This window comes from Neoarius graeffei, chromosome 25 (genome assembly GCF_027579695.1).
Source record: "Neoarius graeffei isolate fNeoGra1 chromosome 25, fNeoGra1.pri, whole genome shotgun sequence".
In the NCBI taxonomy this organism is placed as follows: Eukaryota; Metazoa; Chordata; class Actinopteri; order Siluriformes; family Ariidae; genus Neoarius; species Neoarius graeffei.
The window spans coordinates 36,031,390-36,050,325 of record NC_083593.1 but is presented as its reverse complement, the minus strand read 5'-3'; the positions used below and the strand labels follow the sequence as shown (position 1 = coordinate 36,050,325).

Below are 18,936 nucleotides of genomic sequence, written 5' to 3'. Positions count from 1 at the left end.
ATCTCATCTCATTATCTCTAGCCGCTTTATCCTGTTCTACAGGGTCGCAGGCAAGCTGGAGCCTATCCCAGCTGACTACGGGCGAAAGGCGGGGTACACCCTGGACAAGTCGCCAGGTCATCACAGGGCTGATACATAGACACAGACAACCATTCACACTCACATTCACACCTACGGTCAATTTAGAGTCACCAGTTAACCTAACCTGCATGTCTTTGGACGAAACTGGAGCACCCGGAGGAAACCCACGCGGACAACATGTAAACTCTGCACAGAAAGGTCCTCGCCGGCCACGGGGCTCGAACCCGGACCTTCTTGCTGTGAGGCGACAGCGCTAACCACTACACCACCGTGCCGCCCATAAAGGGACATACTTTCATATAATAAAAAAATAAATAAATACACAAAATTTGTCCAGAATATGCACTTTAAAGCTAGACGGCCTTTCAGATTTTAAGTGTAGGTCATAAAAATAATTTTCCCCGACACCCAGTTATTTTTGTTTAGTGGACTGAAAGCTACTAAATTCGAATCACAGACTTCCAATTTTATTAGCTTTTTTTTTAAAAATAGAACAATTAATGAATTTATCTCCACGTGGCCCTAAATTCCCCGCTATTTTTTCCTGCTTCACCATGACCCAATTCAAGATACTACGTTATGCATCACGTGGTGGGCTTTCCCCGTTTGCGAAAGGCATTGTGGGATACAGATTTAAAGCAGGAGAGAAAAATGGAGGACGTGAGTGTGCGAATGAAACGTAGAAGACCGATGACAGTAACAGAAAGAGAGAAGAAAAGACGTTATGTTGCAAAGGAAACGCAGGACCAAACTAATAAATATCGGCGGTCAGCGAGCTCCTCGGTGTGATCAGCTGTTCGTTTAGTGACAGAATGATGTAACTGTCAGTGTACGGTCAAAGGTAAACCTGTGCATGTGCACATGGACTTCCTCTGTCTGCTTGACTGCGCGAAGCGAGCGACTTCATGCACATTATTTGCTCGGGAATCCCCTCAAATTAAATAACTTCCCAGCCACAGAATGGAGTGATATTTTGTGAGATATTGCAGAAATAAACATATTTATTTTTTTCGCGGTCCGGTTTCCATCAAATCCTGCACTCTGATTGGCTGGCAAGCGCGTCCATATCCTACGATACGGACCCCAGTTACGGAACCCGGTTACGGACCTCTGGCGACTCGCTCGTTCACAACAACAAACATAGTAGCAATTTTTGTAAACATTTATCTTTTTTAATAAGATTTATTTATAAGATTATCAAAAATCTTATACATTTTTGCCAGCATTTCTCAGGAGAATAGCATTAATTTTACAGCATGGATAGCGATAACGACAGTCTTCACAGCGAAAGCGAGTTTTACTACCCTGAGGAAGAAGAAATAAAAGAAAACATTTCAGGAGAAAGCTAAAAACCTTTAACTGCTGCTAACGCCAAGTAAAAACATGGCTGAATCCTGAATGACTCAATTTTGTATAAATAGGGGACTACATAGGCGGCAAAATGTAGTTTTTTCCTGCCATGGAAGTGCACTTGTATACCGAGGAGGAAGCCATTTACATTACAGCCGTGAATGAGGATTCAAAATGGCGGCTCGGCTCGGTTTTCCCTTTCGGGTGCTCTCGTTTTCTGTTAGAATTTGGTAAAGAAAAAAATAAATATATTATTTACCAGCTTAAGGTCGGTCTGTATGGTGGGCCTCGGTCAGTATTCAAGGCCGAGGTCACGGTATTTCACCATACGGACCTCCCAGCTGGTAAATAACATGTATCACAATGACCAAATTTCACAGGGAACTAAATTTAACTGATTTCACGAAATCGAAAGGCCATCTCGCTTTAATATCAAACTCACTCAATTTAGGATAAGCGCAATTTCAATCTATTATGTATAGCATGTAAAGGTCTTGCAAAATACACAAGGGGAACCAGCATTCTTATTAATAAAAGTGCAGCTTTGTTTTTCCTGACTATGAGTTCTGTTATGTGAAATCCAGAAGGGAGAAAGGGTCTTAAAAAGCACTTTTGTGTTATGTCCAATAGCCTTGTAGTACCAAACCCTTGTTGTACTATATTTTCAATACCTCTCCCTTTGTGTTCCATGGGACGTCACACTATATAATCACTTCAATTTTTGTCCCAAATATAATGACCCCGACAGAAAAGTCACATGACTGAAATGCTCAGATCTAGCCACATCTTTACTTTGACGGCCACACACAGTGCCATATGTAGACAACATTACCTTCACAGTGCAGGCCAGTAGAGTCCAGGCTAAATCCGTGTTGGCATTCACAACTAAAGCTGCCTGGTGAATTCTGGCAGATGCCCTTAACTCCACACAGACTGGGCTCTGCAGCACACTCGTTATTATCTGTTCGGGGTAAAATGCACAACAAGGCACAGGATGTTTTGCTCTTACTGCTTCCTTGTTATTTCATATTTTCAGTGTCGTAAACAATTCGACAGAGTGTCAAAATAAGTTAAAGTTATTGACTCTTGACCAGTTCTTACAACATACCGTACAGTAAACTTCGATTCAGTAGAAAACTTCAGATCATTCTGTATTTATATGTGTTTTGTGTTTGTTATATGCTTACCCATACAGGCAGTGTGGTGTTGTGTAAAACCCGGAGGACATTTGCAAGCGAAGCCACCAATAGTGTTAACACACATAAACTGGCAGTTGTGCCTCTTTAACTGGCATTCGTCCAAATCTTCAAAACATCAAAATAAAATTCAACTCTTGAAATCAATCAGCTCATCATTTTCTCTTTCTGAAATAATGTACAACCCCGATTCCAAAAAAGTTGGGACAAAATACAGATTGTAAATAAAAACGGAATGCAATGATGTGGAAGTTTCAAAATTCCATATTTTATTCAGAACATAGATGACATATCAAATGTTTAAACTGAGAAAATGTATCATTTAAAGAGAAAAATTAGGTGATTTTAAATTTCATGACAACAACGCATCTCAAAAAAGTTGGGACAAGGCCATGTTTCCCACTGTGAGACATCCCCCTTTCTCTTTACAACAGTCTGTAAACGTCTGGGGACTGAGGAGACAAGTTGCTCAAGTTTAGGGATAGGAATCTTAACCCATTCTTGTCTAATGTAGGATTCTAGTTGCTCAACTGTCTTAGGTCTTTTTAGTCGTATCTTCCGTTTTATGATGCGCCAAATGTTTTCTATGGGTGAAAGATCTGGACTGCAGGCTGGCCAGTTCAGTACCCGGACCCTTCTTCTACGCAGCCATGATGCTGTAATTGATGCAGTATGTGGTTTGGCATTGTCATGTTGGAAAATGCAAGGTCTTCCCTGAAAGAGACGTCGTCTGGATGGGAGCATATGTTGCTCTAGAACCTGGATATACCTTTCAGCATTGATGGTGTCTTTCCAGATGTGTAAGCTGCCCATGCCACACGCACTAATGCAACCCCATACCATCAGAGATGCAGGCTTCTGAACTGAGCGCTGATAACAACTTGGGTCGTCCTTCTCCTCTTTAGTCCGAATGACACGGCGTCCCTGATTTCCATAAAGAACTTCAAATTTTGATACGTCTGACCACAGAACAGTTTTCCATTTTGCCACAGTCCATTTTAAATGAGCCTTGGCCCAGAGAAGACGTCTGCGCTTCTGGATCATGTTTAGATATGGCTTCTTCTTTGAACTATAGAGTTTTAGCTGGCAACGGCGGATGGCACAGTGAATTGTGTTCACAGATAATGTTCTCTGGAAATATTCCTGAGCCCATTTTGTGATTTCCAATACAGAAGCATGCCTGTATGTGATGCAGTGCCGTCTAAGGGCCCGAAGATCACGGGCACCCAGTATGGTTTTCCGGCCTTGACCCTTATGCACAGAGATTCTTCCAGATTCTCTGAATCTTTTGATGATATTATGCACTGTAGATGATGATATGTTCAAACTCTTTGCAATTTTACACTGTCGAACTCCTTTCTGATATTGCTCCACTATTTGTCGGCGCAGAATTAGGGGGATTGGTGATCCTCTTCCCATCTTTACTTCTGAGAGCCGCTGCCACTCCAAGATGCTCTTTTTATACCCAGTCATGTTAATGACCTATTGCCAATTGACCTAATGAGTTGCAATTTGGTCCTCCAGCTGTTCCTTTTCTGTACCTTTAACTTTTCCAGCCTCTTATTGCCCCTGTCCCAACTTTTTTGAGATGTGTTGCTGTCATGAAATTTCAAATGAGCCAATATTAGGCATGAAATTTCAAAATGTCTCACTTTCGACATTTGATAGGTTGTCTATGTTCTATTGTGAATACAATATCAGTTTTTGAGATTTGTAAATTATTGCATTCCGTTTTTATTTACAATTTGTACTTTGTCCCAACTTTTTTGGAATCGGGGTTGTATTTAGTCCTGATCTGATATTCATGTCCTGCATGTTTTTTTTTCTCTATTCTGAATGAATCAAATCCAACAAACACTGCATTATTGCAGTGACTTCATACAACATTTATTTATCTGAGACTGTTTAAGACCCTGCGCAAGAAGAACTGCCCTCAGTTTAGTAAAGTTTATCCACAATAACCAGTGCCAAACACTCCCTGTATTTACTCATCAGTCACATGACACTATTCTGGGAGGATTCTGGTCCACGTCCACAGAAAATAGCTTGAACTCTGTGACTGTTTGGTTTTTGTTTTTTTTTCTTTCCATAAACTTCCTGGTAGGGGTTCTTTAATAGTATGAAACTGGGGTTTATATTACTTGGCCATTTAAAAAATAGTTTGGTCTAAAATATATTTGCCCATTTACTTTAGACTCCAGTGTCTGCAAGCAATCTTAGTGCTTTAGCTTCAGTTTGGAAACAGATGGTCTTACTTTCACATCATTACGTTTTTAATATTAAACAAAATCGTATTCTGACCCAAAACCGTCACCTTGAATCAATGCGATATGGATACTCTTTGCAGTGTTTAGGTTTTAATATACATAATGAGGTTTCCAGTGACATTGTAGAAGCTAGCATCAAAGTGTTAACATCAAAGTTTATATTGGAGTCCATATTAATAACACACAATATATTTATACTGGTCCAACTGAATAATACAGAAAATAATATGTAATATATTATAAATAAAGTCCTACATGGCTTTGTAACAGCATAGAGGAATGTCCTCTGTTATGAGCAGGAAGGCCAGTTGGGACAGTGGTTACTGTGGTGACGACTTCTCTGTCATCACGCTGCAATAAAAGCTAATCATATCTCAACTGTTTAATGTGGCCAGTTGCTATTTTCTAATGACTAAGCTAAAGGACAGACAGGATTCCTCGTCTACTAGGACACCATGACTGCCTCACCTTTATAGGACACTTCCATTACTTAAATATTAGAAAACCTTTTTGCGAGAAGCTCACCTTTACATGTTCTTCCATCCTCTTGCAAGATATAGCCACGTGGACAGGAGCACATGTAACTGCCCTCTGTGTTCTTGCAGATAAAGTTGCATGGCTTTGGGGACATTTTACACTCATCCAAGTCTTAAAATATCAAAGAGAAATAACTGATATGGCCGTTTAAGGCAGGACTTAAATTTGAGGATAAAGGAAGAAAGACGGTACTATTTTAGTGCTTTTGGATGCATTTGGTGTTTGTGTAAATGGAAGAGTCTTACCAACACAAGTAGTGCCTGCAATGGTGGCTGTGTAGCCTGGGTTACAGTGACATTTAAAGGAACCCATAGTGTTGATACACTGGCCGTTCTTACACGCATCTGGAAGGACCTTACACTCATCTATATCTGTGGATGTAAAAGTTTACCATTAACATTCGAAATGTTTATTAAGATTAGCTGTATGAAGTCATTACAGAGGAAAACTTAAGATAAACTTAAAGCTCATAGGCAACGGTTTTAATTTTATGCACATTTGAAACTTTATATGTTTAAAAAACCTCTAATTTTCTTCTGGTCCCAAGAAGTATTGTTAATAAGTAATAATTAAAACAAGTTAGCGCGGATCGCAGCGAATTTCTGTCAGCTATTTTCGTAACCACTCAGCATGTGACGTCATTTAAGACAAACAAACCGCTCGAGTTGAGTCCACTTCCGTTTACTTGCATTGCCGTTCGGCTTGAGTGCAGACGTGCGTTTGGGAATTTCCAAAGAAAAAAACATGCCTTATTGTTGTGCAGTGAACTGTAACAACGGGACCGGTTCAGGAAGACGTTTTTACCTTTTACCGAGAGAGGAGAAGAGGCAGAGAGAGTGGATTGGCTTTTTCCAAAAAAGGAGAAGAGACGAAGCAAATGGGTTGGCTTTTTCCCGAAAAAGGAGAAGAGGCGGAGCAAGAGGGTTGGCTTTTTCCCAAAAAGGAGAAGAGGCAGAGCGAGAGGGTTGGCTTTTTCCCAAAAAGGAGAAGAGGCGGAGCAAGAGGGTTGGCTTTTTCCCAAAAAGGAGAAGAGGCGGAGCGAGAGGGTTGGCTTTTTCCCAAAAAGGAGAAGAGGCGGAGCGAGAGGGTTGGCTTTTTCCCAAAAAGGAGAAGAGGCGGAGCGAGAGGGTTGGCTTTTTCCCAAAAAGGAGAAGAGGCGGAGCGAGAGGGTTGGCTTTTTCCCAAAAAGGAGAAGAGGCGGAGCGAGAGGGTTGGCTTTTTCCGAAAGAGGAGAAGAGGCAGAGAGAGTGGATTGTGCGCGTGAAACAAAATCAAGCAGTCAAAGAAGAAACGGACCAGCAACGCTCAAGCAAAAAGGAGAAGATTGGAGGTAAACATTTTTACCTTTGCTTGCAACTGACAAGTCAAGAATCCTGAGGGATCCTGTACAATCATTGTGTAACTGAGACAAAGGGATATTTCCTCGCTTAGAGTAGGCTATAAATAGTATAATAGCGCGGATGGCAGGCTAATGTGGCCTACTGGCGCACTGTCCAGTAATCGTTCCCTATATCCACTAGGGAAGGCGCTTTAATTATTCTTCAAAAGGGCTCTTATTTAGTATTACGACGAAAGTAGGAATTTATCATAACTACCAGGATAAATCGTTTGGGCGCGAGTCTTGTCGAGGTCCGGGGTCACCGCGATCAGAGTTGGCCGAGTCGCTGTCCGATTCCGAGGCCGCACGGGCAAACCAGTGAGCCACATTCACCGACTGCTTTGCAACGGCCATAGGTTCATACATATATGGTTTCACCTCTCGATATTCAATTTGGACAGTTCCTACTTCAAAATCGCTACCGCTTTCAGACATTTTACACAACCTCTCACGACCAAAGCCTGTACGCGTGTGCTCGGTTCACAGGTAAACACAGAACTGCTCCCGGTCTGTTTGGCTTGAATGACGTCACGATGACGGTCCCCTGGCGGTGAAAGTGCGCATAAGCGAGATGCAAACAAACCTTTGGAAATTGGTCAAAACAGTATATTTTAACCGTTTTATTCAATTTTAGGGTGCAAATTAGACACCAGGAAAATTGAATTCGCTTTTTGGGTCGTTCTTCTAGACAATAAAGTTGATATTCTGTGTTTCACCTCCGGCCATTGCCTCTGACCTTTAAGGTTTAGTGATAAGCTCAAACATCTGACCCACACTTTTGTATTGAAGGACTCGGGCATAATTCAGATTAGCCATAAATTCATCACCACTAAGGAACTGCACTAGGTGTAATGAAGTAAAGAGAAAATCTGGAGCAGGCAGACCTGTGCCATCTGTGGCATAGCCAGACCCATGTGGACACAGTTTCTTGTACTTGATGGTGCCCGGCAGAGGACAGAGCTCGCACTGGTTCCCCCAGCCACGCCCACTGTTGCAGCAGCACTGGGATTTGGTGCAGGGTATTCTGCTGCTAGAGGACATCTGACACATGGTCTGCAGCACTTCAGTGAAACAGAAGCCTTTTCTGTAGTCTAGGAAAAGTCATGGTAAGATATGCCGATGTGAGTTTAATGTATGATCATGTGTTTTGGACCTTCGTTATTTCATTGAAGAAGAACTTTATTTATCACATGTACACTGAAGCGCAGTGAAATACCTCTATGCATTTAACGTGCATGAGCAATGAGCACATATACATACCCAGAGCAGTGGGCAGCTATACTACAGCACCCGGGGAGCAGTTGGGGGTTAGGTGCCTTGCTCAAGGGCACTTCAGCCCAAGGCCACTCCATTTTAACCTAACCGCATGTCTTTGAAAGGTTAGGAAATTGTGAAATGTTTAGAAATGCTTTTGAGTGCATAAACAATGAAGGAAAAATCAACAAGCATGTATATTACCAGTCAAAACTTGAATTTTTGAATAGATATTTTTTAAATAAAAGGTTATGGTTAAAATTTTGAGATATATGGTATGCACATATCCAAACAGTGAGAGTATTTCATTTATTAAATTAATTTATTAATTATTACTCTAAAATAGTTTAAAAAAAACATTAAAAAACCCTTCTAGGAACAGATGTGTGCAAACTTTCAATGATAATGAACATAAATGTGGCCACACAGTGGTGTAGTGGTTAGCACTGTCGCCTCACAGCAAGAAGGTCCTGGGTTCGAGCCCCATGGCCAGCGAGGGCCTTTCTGTGCGGAGTTTGCATGTTCTCCCCGTGTCCGTGTGGGTTTCCTCCGGGTGCTCCGGTTTCCCCCACAGTCCAAAGACATGCAGGTTAGGTTAACTGGTGACTCTAAATTGCCCGTAGGTGTGAATGTGAGTGTGAATGGTTGTCTGTGTCTATGTGTCAGCCCTGTGATGACCTGGCGACTTGTCCAGGGTGTACCCCGCCTTTCGCCCGTAGTCAGCTGGGATAGGCTCCAGCTTGCCTGCGACCCTGTAGAACAGGATAAAGCGGCTAGAGATAATGGATGGATGGAACATAAATGCACTCTCACCAGAAAGGCAATAATTTTTAACTATGAATATGACTGCAGGTGGTGTAGTGGTTAGCGCTGTCGCCTCACAGCAAGAAGATTCTGGGTTTGAGCCCCATGGCCGGCGAGGGCCTTTCTGTGTGGAGTTTGCATGTTCTCCCCGTGTCTGTGTGGGTTTCCTCCGGGTGCTTCGGTTTCCCCCACAGTCCAAAGACATGCGGTTAGGTTAACTGGTGACTCTAAATTGCCCAGAGGTGTGAATGGTTGAGAGGAGAAAATCTCTATAATAATCCAGCAGAAGACAACAGGAACCCACTACTGTAATTCTTCCCTAGAAACTTTGATGGCTGAAGCCATTAGGCAGAACACTAAAGAAAAAGAATATGAATGCATCCAGAAGCACACCTTTCTACTGATTCAGGGTTGTTGTTTTTTGTTGCTGTTGCTTTTTTTTTTTTGTAAAAACGGAAAAAGCTTACCAAGGCACTGGGTGTGTGTAGAGTCAGGCTGGAAGCCTTCTCCACACTCGCACGTGTAACTTCCTATAGTGTTCACACAGCGGCCATTCTCACAAATACCTGGCTTAGTGCGGCACTCGTTCTCATCTAGTGGAAGAAATACAAAAAGAGGTCAATTTACAGCATGTGTACTTAAGTATATACGGTGCCCTCCACGATTATTGGCACCCCTTGTCAAGATTAGTAAAAAGGAGTAGGAAAAAAAAATATCCACCTTTTGGTGAAATCGTTTCATCTCACACTGAAAAAATGAGAAAAATCCAACCTTTAATTAAAAAAAAAACGTATTCAGAGAAAAACAAATCCCTCATCAAGAAATAATTAGTTGTTTCAATAAAAACCTGGGTGAGCTGAAGAGGAGAGTGCACAAGAGAGGGCCTATGACCTTGGATGATCTGGAGAGATTGTCTAGAGAGGAATGGTCACAGATGCCCTGCTTTGTATTCTCCAACCTTGTAAAAAGTTGAAGAGGAAGACTCAGTGCTGTTTTACTGACAAAGGAAGGTTGTACAAAGTATTAAATGCAGCGGTGCCAATAATAGCGGCACATGTCTCATCTCATCTCATTATCTGTAGCCGCTTTATCCTGTTCTACAGGGTCGCAGGCAAGCTGGAGCCTATCCCAGCTGACTACGGGCGAAAGGCGGGGTACACCCTGGACAAGTCGCCAGGTCATCACAGGGCTGACACATAGACACAGACAACCATTCACACTCACATTCACACCTACGGTCAATTTAGAGTCACCAGTTAACCTAACCTGCATGTCTTTGGACTGTGGGGGAAACCGGAGCACCCGGAGGAAACCCACGCGGACACGGGGAGAACATGCAAACTCCGCACAGAAAGGCCCTCGCCGGCCACGGGGCTCGAACCCGGACCTTCTTGCTGTGAGGCGACAGCGCTAACCACTACACCACTGTGCCGCCCCACCTCATCAAGAAATTTTCAACAAAAACACATGTGCCGCTCGGTGGTGTAGTGGTTAGCGCTGTCACCTCACAGCAAGAAGGTCCTGGGTTCGAGCCCCGTGGCCGGCGAGGGCCTTTCTGTGTGGAGTTTGCATGTTCTCCCCGTGTCCGCGTGGGTTTCCTCCGGGTGCTCCGGTTTCCCCCACAGCCCAAAGACATGCAGGTTAGGTTAACTGGTGACTCTAAATTGACCGTAGGTGTGAATGTGAGTGTGAATGGTTGTCTGTGTCTATGTGTCAGCCCTGTGATGACCTGGCGACTTGTCCAGGGTGTACCCCGCCTTTCGCCCGTAGTCAGCTGGGATAGGCTCCAGCTTGCCTGCGACCCTGTAGAACAGGATAAAGTGGCTACAGATAATGAGATGAGATTTCTTGATGAGGGATTTGTTTTTCTCTGAATACATTCATTTCAATTAAACGTTGGATTCTTCTCATTTTTTCAGTATGAGATGAAGCGACTTCACCAAAAGGTGGATTTTTTCTCTCTCATCTTTTTAACTAACCTTTACAAGGGGTGCCAGTAATTATGGAGGGCACTGTATCCACCTAGTAGTATATAAATAGTATTAATGTCACTTAACAGAGGAGAAACAAGAGTTCTGACCATAACACACTTCGTCATCAAGCTTGCGCACCAGTCCAGGAGGACACATGCACATGAAGGTTCCGATGAGGTTCTTGCAGTTCATACCTCTGGTGTCACAGTCATGTAAACCCTCTGCACACTCATCCAGGTCTGCAGTGTGAAAGACAGAAAAGTGAGTCAAAGTGTTAAGGACTACAGTATTAGTGTTAGAAAAGGTAGAAGACAGTGTCTAAATGTACATTTAAAATCTCATCTCATCTCATTATCTCTAGCCGCTTTATCCTGTTCTACAGGGTCGCAGGCAAGCTGGAGCCTATCCCAGCTGACTACGGGCGAAAGGCGGGGTACACCCTGGACAAGTCGCCAGGTCATCACAGGGCTGACACATAGACACAGACAACCATTCACACTCACATTCACACCTACGCTCAATTTAGAGTCACCAGTTAACCTAACCTGCATGTCTTTGGACTGTGGGGGAAACCGGAGCACCCGGAGGAAACCCACGCAGACAACATGCAAACTCCGCACAGAAAGGCCCTCGCCGGCCACGGGGCTCAAACCCGGACCTTCTTGCTGTGAGGCGACAGCGCTAACCACTACACCACCGTGCCATACATTTAAAATGATATTAAAATTACATACTGTTAAAATACAGAACTGCAAAACACTTTAATTGATGTTGACTGCATATAACCCAAGGTTGGGGCGGCACGGTGGTGTAGTGGTTAGCGCTGTCGCCTCACAGCAAGAAGGTCCGGGTTCGAGCCCTGTGGCCGGTGAGGGCCTTTCTGTGTGGAGTTTGCATGTTCTCCCCGTGTCCGCGTGGGTTTCCTCCGGGTGCTCCGGTTTCCCCCACAGTCCAAAGACATGCAGGTTAGGTTAACTGGTGACTCTAAATTGACCGTAGGTGTGAATGTGAGTGTGAATGGTTGTCTGTGTCTATGTGTCAGCCCTGTGATGACCTGGCGACTTGTCCAGGGTGTACCCCGCCTTTCGCCCGTAGTCAGCTGGGATAGGCTCCAGCTTGCCTGCGACCCTGTAGAACAGGATAAAGCGGCTAGAGATAATGAGATGAGATGAGATAACCCAAGGTTTGAGTTGCTGTCTCACCCTGACACATTCTCCCATCATCTCGGAGTGTGTAGCCAGATGGACAGGAGCACTCGTATCCCCCAAACGTATTGATGCAGCGAAATGCACAGAGCAGAGGGTTCTGTGCACATTCATTTATATCTGTACCATAAATAAAAAACGGTCAGACTCGCACTTGAATGTAGTATTATGGAAAAACACAAATTAATCGCTTTCAAACGGATGAATAAAAAGAGTTTCACCTTCACATGTCATCATGGGCCCTGGCTCAAACCCTTCCTCGCAGTTGCACTCAAAGCTTCCCATCGCATTAGTGCAAGTACCATTTCCACATGGATTCCCCACTGCACACTCATCAACATCTGCATGAACAGAATGAATGCGTAAAGTCATCCAAACGGAATCCAAATGCTATTTCCTGTTGTGTGTTTGGCACAGGAAAAAAAAAAAAAAAAGGTTGCAACGTAGTCTGCTTTCAATTTTTTAATTAGGATTTGAACAGTACTCGTTTTAATACAACAAAATCTAAAGAAATGAAAAAAAGCATGAAAATGAGCACCAAATCACTTTTAACACATAAAATACCCGCCTCAGTACAAGTCTACGTTTGAGAAATGGGCCGGTGCTGTTAAATGGTATTTAAATGGAGTAGTCATGGTTTTTCCATTTGTGTCACTGTTTCCATGGTAACGAATGCCATGTGCTCGTGTTTTGATTTCTGGTCTAGTCAGAACTGCTCTGTATCCACCACTGTCCTGTCATTGGTTTGTTACCTAACTGTGTTCAGCTGTACTGTGTTATCCCTTGATAAGGTGAATTCTAACCTTTGCTACGGATTCTTTGATTCTTGATAAACTCTCTACACTTCACGTTATAGTAAATTTATTGCTGTAAATACTGAGCTTAGAGAAAATGCAGACAGATGCTTCCTCACCAATACAATGCATTCCAGTGTAATTGAGTGTGTAGCCTGTAGAACACTCGCAGCGGAAGGAGCCATCAGTGTTGATGCAGTGGCCATTGTGACAAATGCCTGGGTTCTCCACACATTCATTCAGATCTAGCATTATCCAGTGGACATGGGGACAACAAAAAACAAAAAAAGTTTCAGTTCCAAATCAAGAAGTAATGTGACATTTGCTATTCATTTCTATACCATGCCACTATTCTATTCCATTGTACCTACAATGAATATTGGCACACTTGAAGTCTTCAACACCCCCAAACCATCAATCCATTATCTGTAACCATTTATCCTGTGCAGGGTCGCGGGCAAGCTGGAGCTGACTATGGGCGAGAGGCGGGGTACACCCTGGACAAGTCGCCAGATCATCGCAGGGCTGACGCACTGAGATAAACAACCGTTCACACTCACATTCTCACTTACGGTCAATTTAGAGCCACCAATTAGCCTAACCTGCATGTCTTTGGACTGTGGGGGAAACTGGAACACCCGGAAGAAACCCACGTAGACGGGGGAGAACATGCAAACTCCACACAGAAAGGCCCCCATCGGCCGCTGGGCTCAAACCCAGGGCCTTCTTGCTGTGAGGTGACAGTGCTAACCACTACACCACCGTGCCGCCCCTCCCCCAAACCATTACACTATAGTCCTGAAGAGGTAAATCTGAGCCCATGTTTACATCAGACCATATCAGCGGATCATCAGATTAACGTTTTTAAAACGATTAGTGTGCACACAGCAACACCAATACACGATTCGCGTGCACACAGCAACGCCAATACACGGATACGCTCGGCTCCGCAGGCATCCTGCGCTCCAAATCACTCCGCTCTGAACAGCGAGTGCCCTCTGGAGGGTGCGCACTCCGGCCCTGCGCAGCTCACAGAGCGCGCGAGTGAAGTGCACAAGCAGTGATTCGGGACTGAGCCGCTGTGTGTGTGATCCCAGCGCATATCACTTACCACTTGCAAGTGGAAGGATGGCAAGCCTAAAGACAATCATAACTACACGATGGGCAGTATTTGCATCAGTATTTGCAGTATTTTCATACTTTTATACTCTTTAATGAAAGGTGATACAAGGCGGAAGTCCGCGCCGTTTTTCAGCAGTCGCGTCACATGACCAACGCCAGCGAATCAGGAAGGTGGATGTCACAGTGACGTTGTCCAATGAGACGCCAGCTAGAGCTCAGCACAGCGTATCCGCGTATTCTGAATGTTTACACAGCACCGGAGCTGACACGATCTGGATTGAATACGTGGACGCTGGCGGATTCCCGTTTCCCGGCGTTTCCAGGCGGTTTAATATAAACGGACAGTGCATCCGCGAAGAAAACGAGACAGATACGGTCTAATGTAAACGTAGCCTGAATCTGAAGATCCAGTATTATTTGTCTAGAAATAACTGAAATAACTTTTAACATTAGTTGTGAAGGCAAATTTAACATAGTAAAAAAATGACAATGTTAAAAAGACTTCCAGAAGTAGATAAACTAAATATTTTCACTTTTCTATTTAATGTAGAGGTTGTCATTTGAAAATACAGCAACAGTTGGGGCCTATGTAAGCTGTCATGAGTGAATTAGGTGGTTAGTATAGCATTAGTATCACAATAACCAATAGTATAACATTCTACTTGCCTTTATACACATATTTGTCATATGTGGTTTATTTGATGTTCTTCTGATAGTCTTTACTCCTGTGTGTGTTCAGATGAGAAATTCTTGGTTTCTTTTTTGTATATTTTAATTCTCTATATCAGGGGTTTTCAAAGTGTGGGAGAGTCAGCCCCCCTCAGAGAGCAAATAAACAACAGTGCCGCCCCCCCCCCCCCCCCACACACACACAATTTTTGCTGTTGCTATACTTAATGTTCCATTCATATTTCAAAAAATGGTTGTTGTACACATTATTTTTTTTCCTTTTACACATTTTAAACATCTGTGCTTTTTGAAAACATCTTTTTTACACATTTAAGTCAAGTCAACTTTATTGTCAAATATGCTATATATGCTCGACCTACAGCACAGATGAAATTTCAGTCCTCTCTGACCCACGGTGCAAACAGGCAATGCAATAAATAAAAATAGAATAAAAATAGAATAATTGAAAAAAAAAACAATATAAACAGTATAAACACTAGATAGGAACTAGATAACACTCAAACAATATCTCATCTCATCTGATTATCTCTAGCCGCTTTATCCTTCTACAGGGTCGCAGGCAAGCTGGAGCCTATCCCAGCTGACTACGGGCGAAAGGCGGGGTACACCCTGGACAAGTCGCCAGGTCATCACAGGGCTGACACATAGACACAGACAACCATTCACACTCACATTCACACCTACGCTCAATTTAGAGTCACCAGTTAACCTAACCTGCATGTCTTTGGACTGTGGGGGAAACCGGAGCACCCGGAGGAAACCCACGCGGACACGGGGAGAACATGCAAACTCCACACAGAAAGGCCCTCGCCGGCCCCGGGGCTCGAACCCAGGACCTTCTTGCTGTGAGGCGACAGCGCTAACCACTACACCACCGTGCCGCCCTCTCAAACAATATAAACAGTGTAAATAAACAGTATAAACACTAGATAAAAACAAGACATAGACTAAACACTCAAACAATATAAACAGTGTAAACACTAGATAAGAACTACACACAGACTAAACACTCAAACAGACAATATAAACAGTATAAACACTCTAGATATGAACTAGACGTAGACTAAAACATGACATTTAAAACATACGAGCTTTATTAAAACATCTTTTTTACACATTTTAAACATGTGCTTTTAAAAAAAAAAATCTTGTTTTACACATAAACATCTCATAGCATCGTTAGCTAGCACCTCTTGGCAGACAACACACTGTGGCAGTGGAGCATCTTCAGATCCAGTCCATGAAAATCCGAACTTTAAATTATCGTGGTCATACTTCCTTCTTTTTTTGTTTGGCCCAGACTCTGTCTCCTCACTCACTGTAGCTTTAGGTACTAAAAATTGATCCATTTTGTCTCTGGCAAAGGCCAGCTGAAGTTCGCCAAGTGTCCACAATAGTAACTTATTCTGGTTTATTTTTCCTCACATTGCGCCCCCCCCGAAGAACTCTGGCGCCCCCTAGGGGAGGCGCGCCCCACACTTTGAAAAGCCCTGCTCTATGTAGTCTGAACTCTCTAACATGTAGACCTCAGGCTAAAATAAGGAAAAATATGGATTTATGAGAAACATTAATCACAAGTCTATGTATAAATTGAAGCAAAGCTGTGCTGCTACTTCCTGACACTCACAATGACGTGTCATGCAAACACAAAAAGCAACCCAGTCAGAGTTGCCATGGAAAATGAAGAGTTGAAAGATTTAATCTAATGCAATCGAGAAGAAGTAGAATTTGAATAATGTGATGTAAAATGTTAAAACTAATTAAAAAACATTTCAGAGTGATGTGTTTTTTCTCGAATTGTCCCCAAACTGGAATTGCTATGAGTGTTGTGAGAGTGAAAGAGAGGAACCTCATAAATGGGAAGAAGGCACTAGTGATGACAGATTTAGTACAGAAAAGTACACTATATGGCCAGCCTTGAGCTTGGCTGTAGTGATTTGCCCATTCAGCCGCAAGAGCATTAGTGAGATCAGGCACTGGGGTGCAGTCAGCATTCCAGTTCATCCCAAAGGTGTTCAGTGTGGTTGGGATTAGAGCTCTTTTCTTCTTCTACACAATCCTTGGCAAACCATATCTTTATGGACATTGTTTTGTGCACAGGGGCACTGTTATGGTGGAGTATGTTTGGGACCAGGGCGGCAAAGTGGGGCAATGGTTAGCACTATTGCCTCACAGAAAGAAGGTAAACCTCATGGTTGACTGGGCCCTTTCTGTGTGGAGTTTGCATGTTCTTTCCATGCCTGCACTGGTTTCCTCTGGGTGCTCCAGTTTCCTCCCACAGTCCAAAGACGTAGCTGGATTAGGTCAACTGGCTATTCTAAATTGCCCGTAGGTGTGAATGGCTTTCTGTCTCTGTGTTAACCCTGCGATAGATTGGTGACCTGCCCAGGGTGAACCCTAGCCTGGGAAATCCCATGCTGCTTTGCACAATCGTTCCGATCTGAAAAGACAGCATGGAAACTATGGTCTAAAGGCTCGCCTGAGTTAGGGAGCCAATCAGAGAGTGGGGAGGGGTGGAAAGACGGTGACGCGTACTACTCGACAAACGGAAGCTTGTAGTTTATTTGGGACTGTTACGGATCGCATTTAACATGGCGACGAGCGATACGAACCAAACTTTCGATCAAGCTTTAGACACTGTTCTGAATAGTTTAGAGCGAAAGTTTGTTTTAAAAAAAGAACAGCGTTTGGCGTTACAGTCTTTCGTTGACACGAAGACAGATGCCTTTGCCTTGCTCCCGACAGGGTTTGGTAAAAGTCTCATTGACCAACTAGCCCCCTTAGTGGCTAAGCAGATGGAGTTTAGCCAAACCCCGGTCGTTGCGGTAGTCTCGCCACTGACTGCCTTGGTGGAAGACCAGGTAAAGGAGGTAGGCGATCTCGGGATTTCTGCGGCAAAGCTTGGTCCAGAGCAGGAAAATGCTATCAAGAGTTCCCGGTACCAGCTTCTGTTCGGCAGTCCCGAGGCCTGGCTAAGTGGGAGGACATGCTTGTGATATGGTCTGGTGTTCACCAGACTAGGTGAACCCCACCTCTCGCTAGAAGTCACCTGGGATTGGCTCCAGGCAGCTTTCACTGTGAACCTGATAGATAAGCGGTATAGATAATGGATGGATGGATGGATGGATGGATGGATGGATATTTGGGCCCATTAGTACCAGTGAAAGGAATCTGTAAAACTACAGCATACAAATACATCCTATATAGTTGTGTGCTTCAAATTTTGTGGCAACAGTTTGGGGAAGAACCCCATATGGATATGATGATCAGGTGCGCACAAACATTTGGAATGAAATTGACAAGTGTTTGTATAAAACATGCATTGTTTACAAACCACCATGTAAAACACAGGAGTCCCTTAACCTGCTTTAGGACTGTTTTAAGGAAAGTAATTTCCTTACCAATGATTGTGTCCCCAATCCCTGGAATGATTCCATAACCAAAAGGACACAGGTCCTGAAATCCAGCTGTAACAGAGAAAGAAATGGCATGAGTGGATGCTACAGGTAATCTTGTGAAATGAATACAAAACAAACATGTGGGAAAAAAACAAAACAAAAGGCACCATCATGCTCTTTGGGGCAGAGCTCACAGGGGTAGCCCCAGCCCTCATTGGACATGGTGCTACAGCAGCACTTGTCTTTGGTGGTGTTGAATGCCTGAGGGTTGGAGCATTTTCCATTCTCAAAGCGGGTAAAGCAAAAGCTCTCTCTTGTGTCTAAAAAAAAAAAAAAATTAGAAATTGCAAAGATGATGGAGACGTGATGTTTAAATTCGGGCTGATCACTCTGACCTGGCTGCTCAAAACTGGCTTAACTTCAGTGATTAAACATGTGATTTGAGAATTTAGTAAGTCATTTACAGAGACCAAAGAGTTGTTCAGTGGGGAAATAGGAAAACTAAACTGCTGGAAAGCACCGCTTATTACCGTACTTTTCCCCACCCATACAAGCTTCTAATAATACTTCTTCAGTCACTCAATAAATACACTACCGTTCAAAAGTTTGGGGTCACTTTGAAATGTCCTTATTTTTGAAAGAAAAGCACTGTTCTTTTCAATGCAGATCACTTTAAACTAATCAGAAATCCACTCTATACATTGCTAATGTGGTAAATGACTATTCTAGCTGCAAATGTCTGGTTTTTGGTGCAATATCTCCATAGGTGGCGGCACGGTGGTGTAGTGGTTAGCGCTGTCGCCTCACAGCAAGAAGGTCCTGGGTTCGAGCCCCAGGGCCGGCGAGGGCCTTTCTGTGTGGAGTTTGCATGTTCTCCCCGTGTCCGC

At 43.5% G+C, this 18,936-nt stretch overlaps 1 protein-coding gene across 5 annotated transcripts in view; it reads right to left on the bottom strand.

Annotated features, from left to right (window-relative positions):
* The window catches only part of LOC132873115 (fibrillin-2), a 170,232-nt gene that overhangs the window by 16,835 nt on the left and 134,461 nt on the right, over window positions 1–18,936 (bottom strand). For 2 of the 5 annotated variants that reach the window (XM_060908372.1, XM_060908370.1), the window contains exons 50-61: window positions 18,217–18,369; window positions 18,053–18,118; window positions 12,959–13,084; window positions 12,267–12,386; window positions 12,043–12,165; window positions 10,948–11,079; window positions 9,335–9,460; window positions 7,694–7,900; window positions 5,677–5,802; window positions 5,420–5,542; window positions 2,619–2,735; window positions 2,264–2,392 (exon numbers count right to left, since the gene is read on the bottom strand). In XM_060908372.1, the coding sequence (XP_060764355.1) occupies window positions 2,264–2,392; window positions 2,619–2,735; window positions 5,420–5,542; window positions 5,677–5,802; window positions 7,694–7,900; window positions 9,335–9,460; window positions 10,948–11,079; window positions 12,043–12,165; window positions 12,267–12,386; window positions 12,959–13,084; window positions 18,053–18,118; window positions 18,217–18,369 (1,548 nt within the window). Of the gene's footprint in view, window positions 1–2,263; window positions 2,393–2,618; window positions 2,736–5,419; window positions 5,543–5,676; window positions 5,803–7,693; window positions 7,901–9,334; window positions 9,461–10,924; window positions 11,080–12,042; window positions 12,166–12,266; window positions 12,387–12,958; window positions 13,085–18,052; window positions 18,119–18,216; window positions 18,370–18,936 lie in introns of those variants that run through there. The other 3 variants (XM_060908371.1, XR_009651532.1, XR_009651533.1) reach the window with 3 other exon arrangements.